The 21,432-nt window shown below is 52.6% G+C and overlaps 1 protein-coding gene across 1 annotated transcript in view; it reads left to right on the top strand.

The window, feature by feature from the left end:
• Positions 1 to 21,432, top strand: part of OAS2 (2'-5'-oligoadenylate synthetase 2) — a 40,379-nt gene that overhangs the window by 1,880 nt on the left and 17,067 nt on the right. Inside the window, 11 exon segments of the mRNA XM_032309477.1 lie at positions 985 to 1,267; positions 2,947 to 3,128; positions 3,933 to 4,183; positions 4,610 to 4,754; positions 5,694 to 5,867; positions 7,203 to 7,488; positions 8,546 to 8,721; positions 9,029 to 9,267; positions 10,022 to 10,169; positions 19,206 to 19,511; positions 21,076 to 21,346. Of these exon segments, the coding sequence (XP_032165368.1) occupies positions 985 to 1,267; positions 2,947 to 3,128; positions 3,933 to 4,183; positions 4,610 to 4,754; positions 5,694 to 5,867; positions 7,203 to 7,488; positions 8,546 to 8,721; positions 9,029 to 9,267; positions 10,022 to 10,169; positions 19,206 to 19,511; positions 21,076 to 21,346 (2,461 nt within the window).

Here is a 21,432-nt window from a genome sequence, read left to right as displayed (position 1 = left end):
AATAAATCGCATAAGGAAGAAAAGAGGGGTCAAATTAATGTGGCAAAGGTCTTCTTTACAACCCTTTCTTCTTTTGTGAAGGTTTAAAAATGTTCATAATAAACAGTATTTTTTAGTGAGTTAACCTATGGGGGAGGGGTACAGGAAGAATGTGGGCTTGGAGCGGGACCTCAGACCTCCCAGAGTTGACCTCCTGAGTTCAAAGCACTCTGGGCGGGGAGTTGGTAAGCGACCTGCCCTGCACTTTCGTTTCCCCGTTTCCTCCTTGGTGAAGTGAGAGCAATGGTGATACCTTTCTCCCAGGCTTATTAGGGAGCCTCCGCAACACGATCGTATGCAAAAGAGCTCAGTCTGCCATATTTCTCTTTGCTCTGCCCTGTTACCCCTTGGTTGGCAGCCGGTGATGTGAGGAGCCGGCGACAAAGGAACTGGGATACCATTGGGGTAATGAGGGATCCCAGCTTGGTGGGGGAGGTGCCCCTGGAGGGCTTTTCTGGTCTTTTCTGGCTGTTACTCAACTCACTCCACCGAACCTCCCTGTCTTGTGTAACCACAAGGAAATCACATCAGGGGTATTGCTTGGAAGTGAAATTATGGCTTGGCAGACATTTGACAGGGGGGAGATTCTGATCGTGTGTGTGTTTCCTTCCGGAGTCTTCGGTGGACAGCTTTACAGGAAGAAACACCTGTCAGAAAAGTCCCGAAAATTCAGGGAGTCCTATCATAGCTCCGGACCACATCCCAGGCAAAGGTCACAAATGTGTTCTGTAAAACAGAATTTGTTTCACCGACGGTTTTCATTTTTAAAAAAAACTTAAAAATTTTGAACTCATGACTACGGTTGACATCGGTTGCCAACATTTAGAAATGAAGGATTCACAAATGAAGTTGGCTTTTCTCAAAAACCCAGGGCCGGCTGTGCTCGACGTGCCTTTCTGCGTGGCGTCAAATGCTGTGTGCCCACGGTCTCCCCTTTCTTTGTAGGGAGGCTCCGAAGGCCGGGGCACAGCTCTGAGCGGTGGCTGTGATTCCGAACTTGTCCTCTTCCTCACCTGCTTCAAGAGCTATGAGGATCAGCGTGTTCGCCAGGCAGAGATCCTCAGCGAGCTGCAGACCTTGCTACAATCCTGGTGGCAGAAACCCATCCACGGTCTGAGCTTCGAGTTTCCTCGGCAGGACAGGCCCGGGGTCCTACGGTTCCGCCTGGTATCCCTGGACCTTAAACACTGGATGGATGTCAGCTTGGTGCCGGCCTTTGACGCTCTGGGTGAGGGGTGCCTGGCCCTTTCTAGGCTTGGGGGTGTGATCATTAGGAGTAAGACAGAGCTTCCAGTTTGGGCTCTGTTCCCCCCACCCCCCGCCCACCGCCCCCGACCTTCTGTGTGGCCTGGGAAACCGTCTCTGGGCTCTGGTGTCCTCACTGCCCATAATGAGTCTGGGCCAAAAAAGCCCATTTGCTCCTGGGTCATGGTGTCCAGATGCTTGGCCCTTGCTTAAGCAACTTTCCTTCAGCCACTGCCTAGAACTGTGCTGCTCAACTCTTCCGCAAATACCCCAAAGGAGAAGGCAAAGAGGCATGCGCCCGTAGGGCGCATGTAGGGGGCCGTAGGGGGCTGGGGACAAGGCCAGAATTCTGCAAAGTCTTGTCTTTTATCTTAAAAGCATCAATGTGATCTTTGCGTTCCCCTTCCTAATATCCCCATGCCTGATGTAATATAATAATGAGCCCCTGTGCCCGCATCTGTAAAATGGGGTTAATAATAATGGGACCTAGCTATCCATTTTGTGGAGTTTTGGAAAGACTGTGTGTGTTCATGTATGGGATGACGGTGCCGGGCACATGGTGGGGCTGTATGAGGGCTTGCTTCTCTTCTTCTTCTCCTCCCCCTCCCCCCTCCTTCTCTCCCTCCCCCCCCTCCCCTTCCCCCCCTTCTCATTTTCCACTATTATTATTATTAACCATGATGCCCCTGCAGATAGCCCTCTTGAGTTTCTCCAGTTATGAGGTCCTGGCAGAGAGCCACACTCTCCCCCATCTGGACACCCACCCTCTTGGTACATAAACATTAATCATAATAGCTACTCCTTATTAAATGCTTCTCTATTCCAAGCACCTTGGATATTTTTATCTCACTCCAAACAAACTGCTGGGGCCTGTACTGTCTTAGCTTCCTTTTCACCAAGAGGGACGCTGAAGCACAGAGACAGACAGTAACTCCCCCAAAGTCACACAGCAAGTAGGCGGTGTCAGGAACCTGGGAAATTACGGAGTGTGCTTACTTTTCCCAGGCCGGGCCCACGGGAAGCTGTGGAGGGAAAGGCGCAGACTGTGAAGCTGGCCCGCTTTAGGTTCCCATCCTGTCTCCATCACTGGCTGGCTGTGTAACTTTGGGAAGAGTCCTGAGTGACTCTGTGCCTTGGGGTCCTCACCTGTGAAATGAGGTGAAGACTACTTGCCCAATCGGGTTTTGGTGGGGCTCTGGGGAACTCACGTGAAACTTTCAGCCCGGTGCCTGTCTGGCGTGTCGGGCACACCAGACATATTAGCTGTCGCTCGCTGCTAAATCATCAGGACCTTTTGCCTTCTACTTTTCCAGCTTTGTTTCCTTTCCCTAAGGCACTGATTAATTACAGGTATGTTCGTGCGTTATTCTAGCACTGCCCGAGGAAACCTCGGGGAGGGAAGAACTGCGAGGTTCTAGGCACTCCCAACCCAGCCAGAAGCATCGCTCCTACTGCTGCCCTGCTTCAGCCAGGCCCTAGGTTTGGAAGGAAGGGACTCCTCCTTTTGGTCTCAGTCTCCTGAGAACTTCCAGGCTCTCTTCCTCATCCTCCAAACTCCCATGCTGTGGATCCCCTGCCACCAAATCCCCCCCACCCCCCCGCCCCGTGTCTCCATCCTGTGCCTCAGAACCTATCCTGACTCACAGCACCTCCCACCCTCAGGGCCACTCAATTCCAACGTCAAAGTCAAACCCGCGCCCCAGGTCTACTCGACCCTCCTCAACAGTGGCTGCCAGGGCGGCGAGCATGCGGCCTGCTTCTCAGAGCTGCGGAGGAACTTTGTGAACACTCGCCCGGCCAAGGTGAAGAACCTGATCCTGCTGGTGAAGCACTGGTACCATCAGGTGAAGCTGCCAGACCCCCTTGCTCCACTCGGGAAACCGCTGCTGTTATGGCAGCTGCTTCAGCCAATCAGATCCTCTCCTGGGCAGATATCTCCCTTCCTTCGCTTCTTATTGGCCATCCCCAGTAGAAGAACCACCTCCTCCACTTCCTGCCCAGACCGGAAGCCCATCTCTAAGAGGAAGCCTTTTCTCCATCAGACCCCCAGTGCTTGTTTCTTGTGTCTGGGTTCACCATCCCTCTCTAGCTGATCAGTTTCTCCTCGCTCCTCCCATTGCTATGCTCTCCCTTCCTCCCTCCCCCCAAGCCCTAGCTTATGCTGTTCCACCATCACTGTCCTCTGTGCAAGTTGTATTAAATAACCCCTGAGCATCTTCCAGAGCGGCCCCACCTAACACTTCTCTGAAAGCCCTCGGTCATGTGCTCATTCAACAAAATAAAAATAAAATAAATTTTATTTATTCAACAAACACACCAGCATCCACTGCTGCTTACGTCACTATGGTGACAGATGTTAGCATCTCAAGCTGAAGATATTGCAGCCCCTATGCCTTTACACCCTTTGGGGAGAGACTCCAGGCAAAGACCAAGTCTGAGATTCTTAGTCTTAGGTCACTATGTGACCTTGGACAAGTCACTCCCCCACCCCCAGACCTCAATTTATCCACCTGTAAAATCAGAAGGGTTCCATTTTTAACGTGGCTTTGTTTGTTTTACCCCTCCCTCTCCAAGTCCCTGGGGCCATGCTTAGCACATAGTAAGATGCTCATGTCCACTCATTCTTTGATTGGCTTTGGGTGACATAGGTGGCAGCTCAGAACAAAGGACAGCAGCCAGCCCTTGCCTCTCTGCCCCCAGTCTATGCCCTGGAGCTCCTGACCATCTTCGCCTGGGAGCAAGGCTGCGGGAAAGATTCTTTCAAAACGGCCGAAGGCCTAAAGACCGTCCTAGGACTTGTCCAGCAGCACCAGCAGCTCTGTGTCTACTGGACGGTCAACTATAGCTTTGAGGACCCGGCTATCAGAACACACCTTCTTGGCCAGCTTCAGAAAAAGAGGTGCAGACCCACCCCCCCACTGCCTTCCGTCCATCATCCTTCACCTCCGCCATTGTCGCCCTGGAGTCATTGTGTCCAGGAGGGGGTCCAGGGTGGGACCTGGGTGCCCCAGCCCCACTTGTCACTGTGCTTCCTTCCGAACTCTTTCCTGAGGAAGCATGGACATAAGGACATGGACAAAGCAGCCAAGGCCAGTTTCATTAACACTATAAAATACCATTTCTGATTAAGGGACCACCCAGCACCTTCCTGACCGAGGTGGCCAGGCAGGAACCCTACTACCGTGCTTAAGAGAGACTGGGCCAGCCCTAAGGTCCTGACACTCTTCTCCCCAGCTCCCACACCCTCCCTCAGTCTCTCCCACCTCCCTGCTCCTTCACTGATTCCCACCTTCCCCACCTGCCCGCCCGCCCACTCTGCCCCCAGGCCCCTGGTCCTGGATCCTGCTGACCCCACCTGGAATGTGGGCCAGGGCAGCTGGGAGCTGTTGGCCCAGGAAGCAGCAGCTCTGGAGACACGGGTTTTCTTTAGGAGTGGAAAAGGGACGTCTGTGCAGCCCTGGGATGTGATGGTAAGAGGGGAGTCCCTGGAGTGGCGGATGGTGTTGGGCCCCCCCTTCCCAGATTGCCCTTTCCCAGCTGGGACACACATCCCCAGCGGCTGGGAGAGGTCACTGATGATGCCTTGCCACTGAGACATAGGTGGTTTGGCCCCAGCCAATGCGTGAGTGACATGGGATACAAAAGGCCCACCCTTGTTTGAAGGTGAGGCCAGCTCTATAATTCTTAGTCCAGTGTTCCCCGGGGGATCAACAGAAGCTTTCTCCAGCTGGAGCCTTACTTAGCTCCTTCCCTGGCCCTCTTCTACTTCCCTCTTCGCCCTTCTCCTGCAGAAACTACCCCCAGTTAATCCATGCACACAGGAATCCCCATCACGGGCTCTGCTTCTAGGGAACCCCACTTAAGATGATAGCCAGCTCCCAAAGGGACGTGAGTTTATCGCATTTGCTGTTGTTCAGCAGAAGCTCATAACCAGTGCCTAATACTCAATTCAACCCATGAGGCATGGGCCTTGTTCTTACCCCCATTTAAAGTGGGGAGACCAGGTGACTGGGCGGCTCAGTGGGTTAAGCCTCTGCCTTTGGCTCAGGTTATGATCTCAGCGTCCTGAGATCGAGCCCCGCAATGAGAATCTCTGCTCAGCAGGGAGCCTACTCCGCGCCCCCGCCTGCCTCTCTGCTTACTTGTGATCTCTCCCTGTCAAATAAATAAATAAAATCTTTAAAAATAAATAAATAAAGTGGGGACACCAAGGCTGTGTGTTGGTGGTGGATCCAGAACTTGAACTCAGGTCCTGCAGATGCTACCACAGAGACCTACCAACCAGCTGAGAAAGTAAAAGGTTACGGGAGATAGTGCGAGTCTCATCCGCTTAGGATATCAAGAGTTAGGGCCAGGACAGTCACAGGGAATCCTGCCTCAAGCTGGCCCTACCCGGATTCTTTCCATAGCCTGCTCTCCTTTACCAAACCCCAGCTGGGGACCTTGACAAGTACATCAGTGAATTTCTCCAGCCGAACCGCCAGTTCTTGGCTCAGGTGAACAAGGCTGTCGATGCCATCTGCTCATTCCTGAGGGAAAACTGCTTCCGGAATTCTGCCATCAAAGTGCTCAAGGTGGTCAAGGTAAGTCCCCAGAGAGCTGTGGGCAAGGAGGGTCCTGCAGGCTGGTGATCTTTCCTAGACCAGGGCCTGGCCTGACTCAGTTCTATCATCCTTACGACAATCAGCACAAGGCCAAGCCTAGAAGAGAAACCAGAATGTGGTTGGGGGTGGATGGCAGAGAAAGGACCCAGACATGTCCAGCACATCTCTTTTGGTTGCTCGTGACAACTAACTCAAAAGGAGGAACAAAAAAATATATATTAGCTGATGCAAATGGAAAGCCCTGGAGTGGAGCTGCTATCAGGTACAGTTCGATCTAGAAGCCCATGCAGGGTCATCAGGACTCAGCTTTTCATCCCAGCTCTTGGCTCTGCCATCTTCTGTTTTGGACAGGCCCTTTCCATATGATGGTCCTTGGCATCTCTAAACTTCCAGAAAAGGGAATTCTATTTTCTTAAAGTTCAAATAGAAGTCTTGGAATTGAGTCTCATTGGCCTGACTGGGATTTATACCCATCCCCAAACTAATCCATGGGGCCAGGGAGACCTGCTCTGACTGGCCAAGCCTGGCTCATATGATGGAGTCCTCTCCACATGGACCTGAATGTGGGGGAGGAGTGATTCCCCAGAGAAAACCGGGATGGTGATCCCAGAAGACAGAAGGGATGCTCTGTGTTAAGAAGTCACATTATCCACTATATCAGATACAACCTCAGCCCACAACTGAAGTTACAAGTGAGACCCAGGTCAGCTCCAGAAGATGGTCAGCATGGAGTCAGTCAATGAAAAGTCCTTGGTGATTTGCTTTGTGACGTCAGGCAAATACCTTCCCCTCTCTGATCCTTATCTTTCTCGTCCATAATACTTGAAGATGATAACCTGGTTCACTGGTTGTCCACCATGGTCTCACTTAGAGCCACTTAAAAAATTATACTGATACCCAGTCTCCCTCCCAGGCCAATGAAATCACAGTCTCCAGGGCATAGGAGCCAGACATCAGTCGTTTTAAAAAACAAACAAACAAACAAACAAACAAACAAACAAAAACAAAAAAAAACCTCTCCTGATGCAGATAGGCTTGCGAGCCACAGGCCAAAAAGAAAAAAGAAAAAAAAAAAACACTCAAATATCTCCCAGCCCCCAAACTTGATGGGATGAGAAAGTTTACATTTGTTGAAAGGTTTAAACTTCTGCCTTACACTTTTCTTTTCCTCATAATCATACTGCATATTAACCCCATATGAAAGAGGTAAAACAGAGAGGTTAGGTGACTTGTCCGAGGTCACACAGCAAGTTTCTGACCCACAGGCTCTAGCAGGAGCCCTTCAGGGTCAGGCCACCTCTGTGTCCTCCCCAGGGTGGCTCTTTAGCCAAAGGCACGGCTCTGCGAGGCCGCTCGGATGCGGATCTAGTGGTATTCCTCAACTGCTTCAGCCAGTTCACCGAGCAGGGCACCAAGCGGACTGAGGTCATCTCAGAGATCCGAGCCCAGCTGGAGGCATGTCAGCAGGAGATGCAGTTCGAGGTGAAGTTCGAGATCCCCAAGTGGGAGAATCCCCGCGTGCTGAGCTTCTCCTTGACGTCCCAGACGATGCTGGATCAGAGTGTGGACTTTGATGTGCTGCCAGCCTTTGACGCCTTAGGTGAGGTACCCAGGCATAGTCTTGAGAAGGGGAAAAACGGAGGCTGGGCTGCCAGGGATGGTATTCGGGGTGGTGCATTGCACAACCAGAGCACACCTGCTCACAGCATAGGCCTTATACATAGGCATGTTTATCATCACCCTCCTGCAGAGTGTCTGGAGAAAAGGACACCTTTCTCGAATTCACGCAACAGTGTTAGGTGGCCTCATGGTGGCTCTGGGCTAGATTCTAGAGTCAGCAGTTGCACCGACATGGTGCTTGACCTTGAGTGAGGGACTTCCCTGCCTCGGGCACCAAGCTCTTCCTTCACCTGATGATGCAGGTATCGGGGTGACGCCCTGCATCCCGTCTTTACATACCTGTGCACCGTCTCCTCCACCTGCCATGGCCCCGTAGGATCCATGAGTTCTCTAAATGTGGCGAGTATGTGCCCAGCATTCTCCAGGCACCGAGGATAAAGCCCTGAACAAAACAGACACAGACCTCTTAGTATCGGTTCAGTTCTGAGTTTGCCTCGGCGAGTTTGCAGGAGGACGTCCCCTGTATCTGAATGTATTTGGTTCCCGAGGTTGGGAAAGCAAGTGACAAGGAAGGGATTCATCCAGAAAAGCATTCAAAGCTACACGGTTCTCTAGAAAGCAGGAGTTTGAATGTCAAGGAATGTCCTTAAGGGCAATGAAACCAGGGGGTGACTGTCATCTCGCTGCATGCGGTCCTACCAGAAGCTCTAAGACCGAGGCTCTCCCTTAGTTAGAGACGCATGAACAAGCATCCAAGAGCCCTTAGGGATGTGTTAGCTCCCAGCCAAGACTCTCTTTATGATAGCTAAATGGAAGGGTTGAAAGGGGACAGAAAGGAAAATAAGATATTTTAATGCTGGGTCATGCCATGTCTGTGCTCCAACTAAAATCACCCTGGGACTCCCCGCCGCCCCCCAGAGGGTCCCAGCCCAGCCGTTAGGGAGATGCCCAAGTAGGAGGTCCTGGACGTCCTTGCTCAGTTGGCCCCAGCAGGACTCTGGGGAATGAGCGGATGGTGGCCTCCTCCCTTTCTCCAGGCCAGCTGGTCCCCGGCTACAGGCCCCCGTCTCAAGTCTACGTCGACCTCATCCACAGCTACAACCACGCGGGCGAGTTCTCCACCTGCTTCACGGAGCTGCAGCGGAACTTTATCATCTCTCGGCCCACCAAGCTCAAGAGTCTGATCCGACTGGTGAAATACTGGTACCGGCAGGTGTGGCGCGAGGACCCCACCCCCCACCAACCTTCCCATCGAGGTCCTGGGTGGGGGCAGGGGCCAGAACCCTGGATTGGTGGAGCAGAAGGAGCGGTACTCCCCAGCCCGGGGGACCTTAGTTAGCTTATCTGGAAAATTGGGCTGGTGTCACTACTACGTCACAGGACTTGAAGGGATAATGCACAGCCAGGCCTCTGACACGTGGCGTTACTCCAAGCTGGGCTTGCCAGCTCTGGAAGGGTCCCTCCTGCTCCTCTTCGTTGCCAATGTGAACCAACACATCCTCTTTCCCCTTTTCCCCCAGTGCAACAAGATGCCCAAGGGGAGAGGCTCCCTGCCCCCCCAGCATGGGCTGGAGCTCCTGACGGTGTATGCCTGGGAGCAGGGCGGTCGGGACCCCCAGTTCAACATGGCCCAGGGCTTCCGCACTGTCCTAGAGCTGGTCAGCCAGTACCACCAACTCTGTGTCTACTGGACCGTCAACTACAACGACAAGGACAAAACTGTCAGAGACTTCCTGAACCGGCAGCTTCGACAGCCCAGGTTCTGGTCCTCCCTCCCCATCACAGGGTCTCAGAGATGGGGTAGCTCATTCTCCCACATCCGGAGGGCACAGAGCAGGGAGAGTAAAATCCTCTTCCTAAGACTGAGCTCCTTTCTAACAGGGATCCCCTTAGCGCCTGGGAGACAGGCAGTCCGTTTCCTCGTCCCCCGTAAATAGGGTTGCCAGATGAAATACAAGGCTCCAAGTCAAGTACGAATTTCAGATAAACAAGGAATCACTTTTTAGGATAAGTATATCCCATGCAGCATTGGGGATAGACTTATGTTTATCCAAAACTCAAATTTAACTGGGCACCCTCAGCTTGTATTTGTTAAATCTGGGAGCCCTACCTGGGAACCCACCAGGTCATGTAGGCATGCCTTATTCTTTGCGATTTTGCCTTCCTCTCAAATAGTGCAGAGAGAGCAGAGATGCTTTCACACCTCCAGCCCGTGGGTAACTTAGCATGGTGTGCTGAAAAAGACTCTGAGGTGGTGTCATCTGCCACAGATGTAGGAAGGGGGGGTAATAGGACCGGTGCCATGATCAGTTACAGATGCCAACTACCTGCTGCCAGGGTGTGGCCCAGATGAACACAGTGATCGATTAGTGATGTCTGCCCTGGATGCAGATGGGAGAAGTGGCCCGTGCAGAGTGCAGAGTGCTGGCTGAGGGAGGAGACTAGTCCAACCAATCTCTCAGGAGACACCCGGATGCCACCAGGAATAAGCCTGACCCTAATGGCAATTGCAGGCCCATCATCCTGGATCCGGCTGACCCGACAGGCAATCTCAGCCACAATGCCCGCTGGGACCTGCTGGCCGAGGAAGCCGCTGCCTGCATATCTGCCCTGTGCTGCATGAGCAGGGACGGCACCCCCATCCGGCCATGGCCAGTGAAGGTAGGAGAGCAGTGGAGCAGCAGGGACAGGCTTCACTGGGGGCAGCGTGCTCAGGGAGGGCCAGGACTCCAGGCAGAGGGGCAGGCCTCGCCGTGGCCCCACGTGCACCCCCTGCCCTGTACGATGGCTGTCCCTGTGGTCTCGGCTTCACCCAGAAGGTTAGGGCTAACCAGCTTCTTCTGCCACCTTCCCCCAGGCTGCTGTGTGAAGGCCAGAGTCCATGTTTGTACCAGATGGATGGAAGGACACCAGCCCTTGGCATGAGGAAACTCAGGGACACCTACCAGATGTGTGTGTGTGTGTGAGAGAGAGAGAGAGAGAGGCTAATCCAGCCTCTCCGTCCAGCCTCCCCACTCCGTGCTCTCCTCCTGCTCTGTGCAGCCTACCCACCTGATACCTGTGGGTCAGTGGGCTGGCAGCAGCCTGGGTTCCCAGCCTCCCTGCCATGCCTCTGCTCTCGGACAGCGATGGTTGCATCCCACACAGCCCCCGCTAAGAGTGTCCTCCTCCTTCCCAACTTCTGTGCCTGTCCACACCAGCTCATGTCTGCTGCTGAAACCCCTCCCTGTCCTGCCAGTGGCCTCTCCTTCTTCCCCAGCCCAACAGCTTCTCACAGAGAGGACAGTCTTCATGCCTTTTGTCAGCCACAGTCCCTTGCTAGTGGCTGCCTGGAACCCTGTGTCCTGGAGGATTCTGGAGAACGGATACATACCTGGGAAGAGTGACCTAATCAACTAGTGATGTCTGCCATGGACACAGCAAAGTCACGGCGTGATGCTGTGATTGATTAGCAATGTCTGGCCTAGAAGCAGGAAGAACGTGCTCATGGGCCTGCTGTGTATGACTAAGCTCCTGAGTTGCTCTCTGAGCTCAGCCGCTGGCAGGAGAGCATGCTATGTGGGCTAGTTTTATCTGTCACACACGGAGTGGGGCACGTGTACCATGCAGCCCCTCTCAAGGGATGCTTGACTGCCTTTTCGCCAGAGCCTGATTTTCTTGCCCCTTCCTGCTGCACTCATTCCCCGCGTGCGCATCCCGAGACCATGCCCTGTTTGCCATCCTGAATTTTTACTGGGCTCTTGTCTTCTCTCCTGGCCTGCGGGAGCATCACCAGTGGGATTCTCCTTCCCCAGAGTCTGGACGTGAACCAGTGCACCAATGACAGTGCTCAGCCTGCTTCTCTGTGATCTCTGAGCAAAGGCACCGGGTCCGTGCAAGGGGCACTCCTGACCCCTGGGCCAGCAACAGTGTCCCTCTTAGTCACAGCTCAGCACGGAAAACAAGACAGCCCAAGAATCGTAAGCAGAAAGGGCTTCCATCTAAATCTCTGGGTGGTCTGGAGGAGCAGAGAGCGGGGACCGCGACCAGACTGTTGGCGTCAAGATTAGACCAACGTCGTTGAAACAGAGGTCAGGAGGCCACTGCGGCCGCTGACACTCACATCCACAAAGCGGGGGGCCGGACCCAGAACGTGGACTCTAGCGGTCACAGGCATCGCTCAGGGCTTGCTGGCCCCCAGCATGGCAGGACGATGCCTCCGGTCCACCTCCATCAGAACTGTCTAGATTACAGCCAGAACTCGGACAATGGGGCAGACTGGAGAGGGCTTGCGTCTCCCACCCACTGTAGCACAGGGAGGAGCAGATGCCCAGTGCCGACAGCCCGAGTCAGGGATGGCAGCCCCAGCAGATGCACTGTGAATGTCTGTTGGGTGAGTGAGCAGGTGAGCAGGTGGTGGTCCATCCCAGGGGGAGGAGCAGGAGGAGACAGAAGGGAAGGAGCCCCAACGCATCCCCTGCGTACCCCCCCACGGGTCTCAGCGAGCCTGACTCCCCATGGCCTGTGCCTGGGCATGCTCTAACAGAGTACGTCAGATCTGCTCTCTGGGAGGGAGACCGTGCCCAAGAGCAGTTCCTCTGCTGCCCGTGGTACTATAGGGAAGTCTCAGAGGCCAAGCCCACCAGCACCTCCTGTGTACCCCCATCTGGTTTGAGGGCACAAGATGCCAATAAAGTCTCAGACTCACCTCCCTGACTGCATATCTGGGGGTGGGACTCTCAGGACCCCAAGTCACACCTTTGTGGTTGGCCAGTCCCCAGAGCTCAAGACTGATGCTTGTGGGCCGCAGACACCTGCTCTGCCAAGCATGCACCAGCAGGTGAGGACCTGGCCTTGACCTTGCTCGTCCTGGGTGGAACCAGTGACGGGTCTCAGTTGGGTAATTCCCATCTTCATGGCATGAACTCTAGCTCTCCCCACCCCCAACAAAATGGCTCTTGAATGAGGGGAGTTGTGAGATGGTGGGAATTGAGGTAGCCCCAGTAGGCAGGAGGTAAGGAGAACCTGTCCGTCACCTGAGCTGGGCTAATCCCTGCGGGGATTTATTCTACTTTAGCTCCTTGGTCTTTGACAATGAGCACCCTGATATTGACATAGTGACCCCACCATGACTTTCGAGGGCTTAGCCATAACCTTAGATGGATATCAGTACCAACTTGATTTCTACATTTAATGATCCTAGAGATACTCCCAAAAATGCCCACAAGCACTTTTCTCTGGAACTAAAGGTCTCAAGGAAACATACACGTGCAAGGAAAGTTCAGATAATGCAGGAAAAAAGAGCTCTGAGGAGAGAGTAACCCAGGCAGTATTAAAACTTACTGGGGGAGGGGACACCTGGGTGTCTCAGTCGGTTAAGCGTCTGCCTTCGGCTCAGGTCATGATCTTGGGGTCCTGGGATCGAGCCCCGCATCGGGCTGTCTTCTCACCCAGGAGTCTGCTTCTCCCCTTCTCCCTCTTCCTCTGCAGCTCCTCTTGCTCGTGTTCTCTGTTTCTGTCTCTCTCAAATAAATAAATAAAATCTTGGGGAGGTTATGTGCTATGGTGAGTGCTATGAACTGTGTAAGACTGATGATTCACAGACCTGTACCCCTGAAGCAAATAATACATTATATATTAATTAAAAAAAAAACAAACACCTTGGGGCGCCTGGGTGGCTCAGTGGGTTAAAGCCTCTGCCTTTGGCTCAGGTCATGATCCCAGGGTCCTGGGATCGAGCCGGGCTCTCTGCTCAGCAGTGAGCCTGCTTCCTCCTCTCTCTGACTGCCTCTCTGCCTACTTGTAATTTCTGTCAAATAAATAAAAATAAAAATCTAAAAAAAAAAAAACAACAACAACACCTTACTAGGAAGACTTAGGGGATAAAAAACAACGAAAAGCTAAATTTGATCAATCAGCCATTGTGAGCCCCGCAGAGCCAGGGGGCCTCCCCGGTAGCTCACAGAGGCTCCATCTCCTGCGGCTGGAGAGTGGGGGAGAATGAGGACCCGGTCCAGAAGGGCAGCACGTGCACAAAGCAAGACTCCAAAGAAAGTGTCAGGTTTATTTTTTAATGTTTTAATTTAATTCTTAATTTTTTAATTTAATTCTTAATTCTTAATTAATTTTTTAAAAAATCATCCTTGACCTGTAATTCACACACGGTGAATCTTGATTTATAAAGGGAACAGCACAGCGGTTTGGTGATAGTCCCAAAGTTCGCATTTAGGATACTCACCAGGTGAGCCATGTCACAAGGGGCATCCGCTATCCTGATTCCAGAACATTCTCACCAGCCCCAAGGGAAACCTGAAATCCATCAGAACTCACTGGGCATTCCCGTGGCCCCTCCCCACCAATCCCTGGCCACCCACTCATCTGCTTCCTGACTCTATTATCGACACTTCCTACAAATGAAATGACACGGCATTTGTCCTTTTGTGTCCGGCTTCTTTCACTTAGCAGCACATGCTCAAGGTCCGTCCGCGTGGTGTGGGAGCTTCTACGTCCCTGGTTCCCCCTTATTGCTACTGGACGATATTCCACTGGGGGAGAGACCACGCCCGGTTTACCCAGTCGTCCCTGGTGGGCGTTTGGACTGTTTCCACGTTTTGGCCTTTATGAATGTTGACATGGGATTTTACGCAAACATGTATTTTTCTCTTGGGTGTATCTAGCCAGGAGTGGAATCGCTGGCTTGTATGATAACTCCAGGCTTAACGGTGACGACCCACCCTAATGAGTCCCCTGGCTCTGTGCCACTCACCACCCCTCCAGCAGTGAGGGGGCTTCTCCATATCTTCCCCCAACACCTGCTATTGGCTGTCGTTTTGATGATAGCGCCCCCTAGCGGGTAATCGGGTCTGCTAACTAAGGTCAGGATCCTGCTTGGGAAAGAATGGGAATCTTGACACGCAGCCCGGAGACATAACGGCTGGAGACCCTGAACATCTGGACTCCCCAGATTCCTCTGAACCCTCAGAGCTTCTCCCCTCCCGTTAAAAGCTAGCACCTCCCGCCTTACAAGAAGACCCTGCAGATGCCCCTCTTCTATAAATCATCCCCCTGCCCTGTGAACTGCACCCATGTCCCCTCCTACCCAGTGGTCCTAGAACTGGGGTGAAGTCCCAGAACAGCCCAGCCAGGGATGCTGAGCTGAATAAGGGACGGATGGACCTGTACCCCAAACAGCCGGAAAACCCAGCCAGCGCCTACCAAGAAAAGCCAGGTGGGTGTGAGTCGGAGTGGACCCCAGGGTCCACTGACCAAGGGAGCCCCCTGTGTAAGACCGGATGAGGAAGAGTTTATTGATTTGGAAGTCCCACGTGGAACTGAGGACTTCATACCCTGGCCAGGAGCCCAGGAGAAGGGGCAAGCTCGCTGCTAGCAAAGCTTCTAGAAAAATGGAAAAGGTGAATAAAAGCAGAGCTGGGTGAGAGCTCAGTGACAATATTGCCTGAAGGATGGGGGTGATGGGGCTCAAAGGTCAGCGAGGTGGGCATGCGGGGGCTGGGTATGTCACAGAGGCCAGAAGAGCCACAAAATCATCACCCATGGAAAAGCAGAGAAGACACCTTCACCGAGGCCAGGAGGAATGGGCCAGTGAGCAGAGCCGGCCTCAGTAGGAAGCTCGAGGGGCCCCCTCCATAGAAGATATCGTCACGGTCCCCCAAATAGCGCTGGGGATGGGGGGACCTTGAACTGACATCAGCCACGAGACAATACTGACCCATCAAGTGGACACAATCCTCCTGTGAGAGGTAGGGCTGAGGGGGCAGCCAGCAGGCCCTGAGCCCCGGAGAGTTAAAGAGCTGGTTGTAAAATAGGGCATCCCTAGGAGCAGACTAAATGGGTCACAAACCAGGGAGCTACTCAATGTGCACCATCAAGATACTTCAAAGACAGATAATTAGGACACAGGGAACTTTCCCCTCAAATGACACCGTCCCTTCCCCAGCGCTTCCCAGGAGTCCCGTCTGGGACCCATGACAACTCCGTGCGATCCTGGAGTGCGGTGAGGACGGCGGGCGGAGGAGGATGTGAAGATCAGTACTAGAATAACTATTAAAATTTGAATATAAGGATCTATTCTTTATACGTGCTATGAGAAAGGATAACATCGTATCAGTCTTAAAATTCTAAATCACATCACTGCTCTGTGTTTATGTAACAAGATATCCATATGTTTAGGGAATACATATTGAAATATTTAAGAGGAACTAGGTCTGGGCAATACTGACATGTAAACATAGGTTCATTGGTTCAAACAAACATTCCAGTTGAGGTGGGGGGGTGTTGATAGTGGTGGAAGTTGTGTGTAGGGGGGCAGTGGGTCTCTAGAAAATCTCTGGGCCTTCTGCTTAACTTTATTTTGAAATACAAAGTCTAGGGGCGCCTCAGTGGCTCAGTGGGTTAAAGCCTCTGCCTTCGGCTCAGGTCATGATCTCAGGGTCCTGGGATCGAGCCCCACATCGGGCTCTCTGCTCGCAGGGAGCCTGCTTCTCCCTCTCTGCCTGCCTCTCTGCCTATTTGTGCCCTCTCTCTCTCTCTCTCTCTGTGTCAAATAAACAAAATCTTTAAAAATAAATACATAAAAATACAAAGTCTATTTTAAAAAAGAGAGAGATGGGACGCCTGGGTGGCTCACTTGGTTGAACATCTGCCTTCGGCTCAGGTCATGATCCCAGGGTCCTGGGATCGAGCCCCAAGTCTGGGTCTGCTTCTCCCTCTGCTTCTCCCCCCAGCTTGTGCTCTGTCTCTCGTTCTCTTTCTCAAATAAATAAATAAAATATTTAAGAAAATAGGAAAAACCGGGCACAATATCTGCAACACGCACTCAAACCAGACTGTGTGATACCGGTAAGATGTCCATGTGGAGAGAATGAGGAACCGATGTGCTGAATATTGTGGGGGAAGGGCATAAGGGATTTCTTTATACGCATCTTGCACATTTTCTCAGGGTTTCAAATTATTTCAAAATAAAATTTTTAAAAAATAATAATAAAGCTTGGACTTTGGAATCAGGTCCTGCGGAGTGAGAGCCTAACCAGACAACCTACGAGCTGTGGGATTTCCCATCTCACTCTGCCCGCCTTCCTGTCCTCCTCTAGAAAAGGGGCGTGCTGATCCCTGACCAGCCTACCTCTAGATGTGGCATGAACAGTCCTAAGGACAAGGAGAGGCACTTGCAGGGTGGGTGTGGTAGTTAAGATTCTCTAGAGAAACAGGACCAGTGCAGTGTGGAGATTCAATTCAGGAAATGGCTCTGGCTGTCGTGAACGCTAGCAAGTCCAAATTCCATCGGGGGGAGGCTGGAGACCCAGAGAGAAGTTGTTGTTGCAGCTTGAGTCTGAAGGCCACCTGGTGGTGAATTTTCTTCTTCCCCAGGAGAGGGCAGTCTTTTATCTATGAAGGCCTTCAACTGATTGGACGAGGCCCACCCATGTTATGAAAAGTCTTCTGCTTTATGCAAAGTCTACTGATTAAAATGTTAATCTTATGGGGAAAAGAAAACACACACACACAAAAAAACCTTCACAGAAGGATCTAGAATAAGGTTTGACTAAATATCTGGGTGCCATGGCCCAGCCAAGCTGACACACAAAATTAATCATCACAGCAGAGAAGGGCCCTGTTTTTCCCACATCTCAGGGAATTTTTGCCTTCTGCATTATTTTTTATTGCTAGACGGATAAAGCCAGTGGGAGCCATCTGGGGGTTTTCATTTTTCATAGAGCTCTGAATGGACTTGCACATCTGACTCCCCTTTGGCCTGTGCAACCCTAGGCCCATGTCCCACCCTTCCTGGGCCAGGCAAGCATGTGCTGAGACCCCACAAGTATCCACAAGCAAGCTGACCAGTCCTGGACCTCTATGTGTCCAGGGATGACGCTCTCACCTGCTGACCAGTCTGGGACCTCTATGTGCCCAGGGATGTAGCTGTGAGATGTTGGTGTGTTTGGTGGGGTCCGAAGCCAACAACCAAGAAAGGATTCTTGTGACATCGTTGGTGCAAAAAAAGGTGGTTTTATTAAAGCATGGGGACAGGACCTCTGGGCAGGAAGAGGGGCTGCCCTGGGATTGTGAAGGGTGACTGACTATATTCTTTGGGGTTCAGGAAAGTAAAACTAAGGCAAGTTCCAAACCAATTTTCTTTCTTTCTTTCTTTTAAAAGATTTTTTTTTTTAATTTGAAAGAGAGAGAGAGTGAGAGAGCCCAAGCAGGGGGAGCGGCAGAGGGAGAGGGAGAAGCAGGCTCTCCCTTTGAGCTGGGAACCCGATGCTGGGCTCCATCCCAGGACTCTGAGATCACAACCTGAGACCAAGGCAGCTGCCTAACCGACTGAGCCAGCCCAGGGTCCCCCGGAGGATTTCATATGCTGAAGAAGACTCAGCATCCTGGAGGCCTTGCCGATGTCAAGCTCAGGTGCATTTCCCTCTAGCAAAGCACTAGCATTGAGCCAGTTGGGAGTTTCCCAGAGGAACTCCATACTCCGCCCGCCTCCTCAAGAGCTTGTCAGGCTGCAGATTCGAAGGTGTTTCATTTTATCTACATTTCCTTCTGCCTTTGAGTCCCACATCACCCAGTGGCAGAATTAGAACCTGCGTCCGGCTCAGACTTTGCCTTTCTGTGTGTCCCTAAGCAAACCAGTCCCCCCCTCTCTGGATCCCTTTCTCCTCGCTGCTCTCATGGACTCAGACTTCCCAGGCCTTGGACTCGATCCCAGGACCCTGGGATCATGACCTGAGCCGAAGGCAGATGCTCAACCACTGAACCACCCAGGCGCCCCCTTAATTGCAGTTTTAACCTATGCCTGGAATGTGACCTTTGAAGGGTCAGCCGAGATCTCCCCAGGAACACTAGGGATGTCATCTGCAGGATAAACAACACGCGACCAGCCCAGTCCCTGGGCCCCCAAAAGGGGTCTGAACTGTCCTCTCTTTTCCTGTTACCAGCTTCTTGCCCTGCCCTCCTCCCGATGAAAACCATCATGCAACAACCTCTAGAGCTCTTTCTACTTTCTAGATCGGATGCTGCCCCATTTATGAAGCACTTAATGAAGCCAATTAGACCTTCAAATTTATGCCACTGAATTTTGTTTTTTAACGAACGGAGAAGGGAGAGAGCCCCGGGAGATGACCTCAGTCCCCCGCAAAAGCTGATTTGATTAACAACTTCTTAAATAGCATTTGCCAAGTGCCTCCTCCCCATTTTAAGGTGAACCCTACAACGATTAGAACAATAGTTCTAAGGTGAACCGTTGTTATGCCATTTCACAGATGGGCAAGTTGAGGCACAAATAGAGCAGACAATATGCTCAAGGACATGCTAGCATAGATCAAGCCACCCTAAGGGGGCTCCAGAGTCTGTTTAAGCAAAAGGACAAGGGATGAGGCACCTGGGTGGCTCAGTTGGTTAAGCATCTGCCTTCGGCTCAAGTCATGATCCCAGGGTGCTGGGATCGAGTCCCATATCAGGCTCCCTGCTCCGCAGAGAGCCTGCTTCTCCCTCTCCCCTCTGCTCATGCTCTCTCTTGCTCACTGGCTCTTTTTCATAGATAAAATCAAAAAACAAAACAAAACAAACAAACAAACAAACAAAAAACGAAAGAAAGGAGGCCCGGGGAGGAGCTGACCACCGGCCGCCCACCCTGCGGGGGTGGGCAGAAATCTCAACAAGGAAGTCAGCTGGGAGCATTCTGTGAGTTTCGGTTTCTAGACTCTCGCCCCGGTCATTTGCAGTTTCCTGGTTCTCAATTGTGAGTTTTGGTTTCCTGTCTGCAGGCAAGGGAGTGGCTCCTTCTCCTCTCGCTTCCATCCCCCGACACCACGGCCGCCAGCGGGAGCAATGGGCATCTGGGGGTCGCATCTGTACTCCGTGCAGCCTAAGAAGCTGGATGAGCTGATTGAGAACTCCCTGAGGCCCTATGAAGAGTGCCAGAGACAGATCCATGACACGGTGGACGCCATCTGTGCCATCCTGCAGGAAACGGAGCAGATGCCCCCCACGATAAGTGTGGTCAAAGTGAGTGGAAGGCTGGGGGTCTGGGCTGCCGGGACCCTGAGGTTCCGTGGCCATCGGAAGGAGGAGTGACGTGGTGCTGAGTGCCTTCCGGGTGACCGGCTTTGGGTGACCAAGACATCCACTTGCCCTCCCCACCCTCGAGGGAGGTGATAGAGCCCAGGAGTAGGAGCGCTCTGCCTTGACTGCTGTGCGCCCCAGGGCAGGTTGCTTAACCTCTCTGTGCTTCAGTCTCTGAGTCTGAAAAACAGGAGAGGAAGAATAAATTCAGACTGTAATGAGGATTAAGCATATAATGTTCTTAGTATGGGGCCTGGGGCATAGTTAGTCCTTGGTAAATGAGCTGTGATTCCTCTGTGTCATCGTTTCTGACCTCCCCATGTCACGGAGCAGTAACTGAGGCTGGGAGATGGCAGTGAAACTACCCCAAGATGGCTCTGTGGTTTCTCAATGGCAGGAAGGGGTGGGTCTTATCAAGTAGAAATGTTTGGTGCTGGGGGTACAAATCCCAGGGCTGAGACTGAAGATCTGGGGCTTGAGGGGGAGGAAAAGGTGCTGGGGAAAGTGCCAGGACTGTAGGGTAGGGACTTAGGGGTCCGCCAGCCCCGGAGCCCCATTTCTCCGCACACACCGTGCCTCCTGGCATCTGTCTCATGCGTGCGCAGCAGCCCTGGCAGTAAAGACGCCCGGATACCTTGCATGCCTTGGCCTTGGCCCCGATGAGGAAACTGAGGCACAAGGAAGTGACTTAGTAGCTGGAGGCAGAGCTAGGCTTTCAGCCCAAATAGTCTGCTTGGTTGCACGCGCCCTGAACCACCGCATCTCAGTATGGTTCAGTTTTTCCTAACGAAAATAAAACATAGGAAAGGGGCACAGATCTAAGTGTATAGCCCGATGGATTGCCACAAACAACACACCTGTGTCACCTACGCCCAGTTGGAGAAAGGAAACGTTCCCAGCCCCAAGAGCCCCAGGACCCTCCATCCAGTCCCCGGGACCCCTAGTCCTCCCCTAACCACTCTCCGGACTTCTGACAGCCTAGTTTCATTTTGCTGTTTGTTTGTTTGTTTGTTTGTTGTTTTAACTTTGCGTAATTGTGGGGTGACCCACCGTGCTGGTCTGCCCGGGACTGAGGGGTTTTCTGTGCTGAGACCGGGAATGTCCTGGAAAAACCAGACAGGCTGGTTACTGGATATAAAGGAAATCCTGCCCAGTGTAGCTTTACTGCATGGCTTCTTGGACCGCATCCTGTTTAGGAAATGTACGTTGTCGTGTGAGCGTGTGGGTTCGACGCTGGGTAGTGTCCCAGGGTGCGAGGACCCTGCCTTTGTCCCTCCTCCTGCTGACCTCCGCTTGAGCTGCCTCCCGCCGAGGCTCGTGTGAGAGGTGCTGCGGCGGGCATCCTTGTTCGGGTCTTTGGGCGGACAAAAGGACACCTGCCACTCCATGTTAAGACTCTAGTGACACTCGTGGCTTTGGCTGGATTTGAGAAATACTGAGGCCTGCTGGGGCATCCGGCGGCCCCGGAGGGTCCAGAGTCTCACATCTGTGTCTCTGTCACTGGCAGGGCGGCTCCTATGGCAGGGAAACCATGTTGAGGGGCAACTCCGATGGGACGATTGTCATCTTTGTCAGTGACTTTGAACAGTTCCAGGATCAGGAAAAAAAACGAGATGAAATCCTCACCAAGCTCTGGCTGTGTCTGACAGAGTGTCAGTTCACCAGGAAGATGCCAGCCAAAATGGAGGTCCAGAAGTCCCCCAGTGGGCTCACCTTCCAGCTGTCCACAAGATCGCAGAACATCACGTTCAAGGTGCTGCCTGCTTACAACGCTCTGGGTGAGTTGTTCCTGGGTGTGTGGACGGCACTGGTCTGGAGAGGGGTGTTGAGAGAGCAAAGCCTAAGAAAGGGGTGTCAGACAGCC

This window comes from Mustela erminea, chromosome 13 (assembly GCF_009829155.1).
Source record: "Mustela erminea isolate mMusErm1 chromosome 13, mMusErm1.Pri, whole genome shotgun sequence".
NCBI lineage: Eukaryota > Metazoa > Chordata > Mammalia > Carnivora > Mustelidae > Mustela > Mustela erminea.
This window is presented reverse-complemented; position numbering and strand designations above follow the sequence as displayed.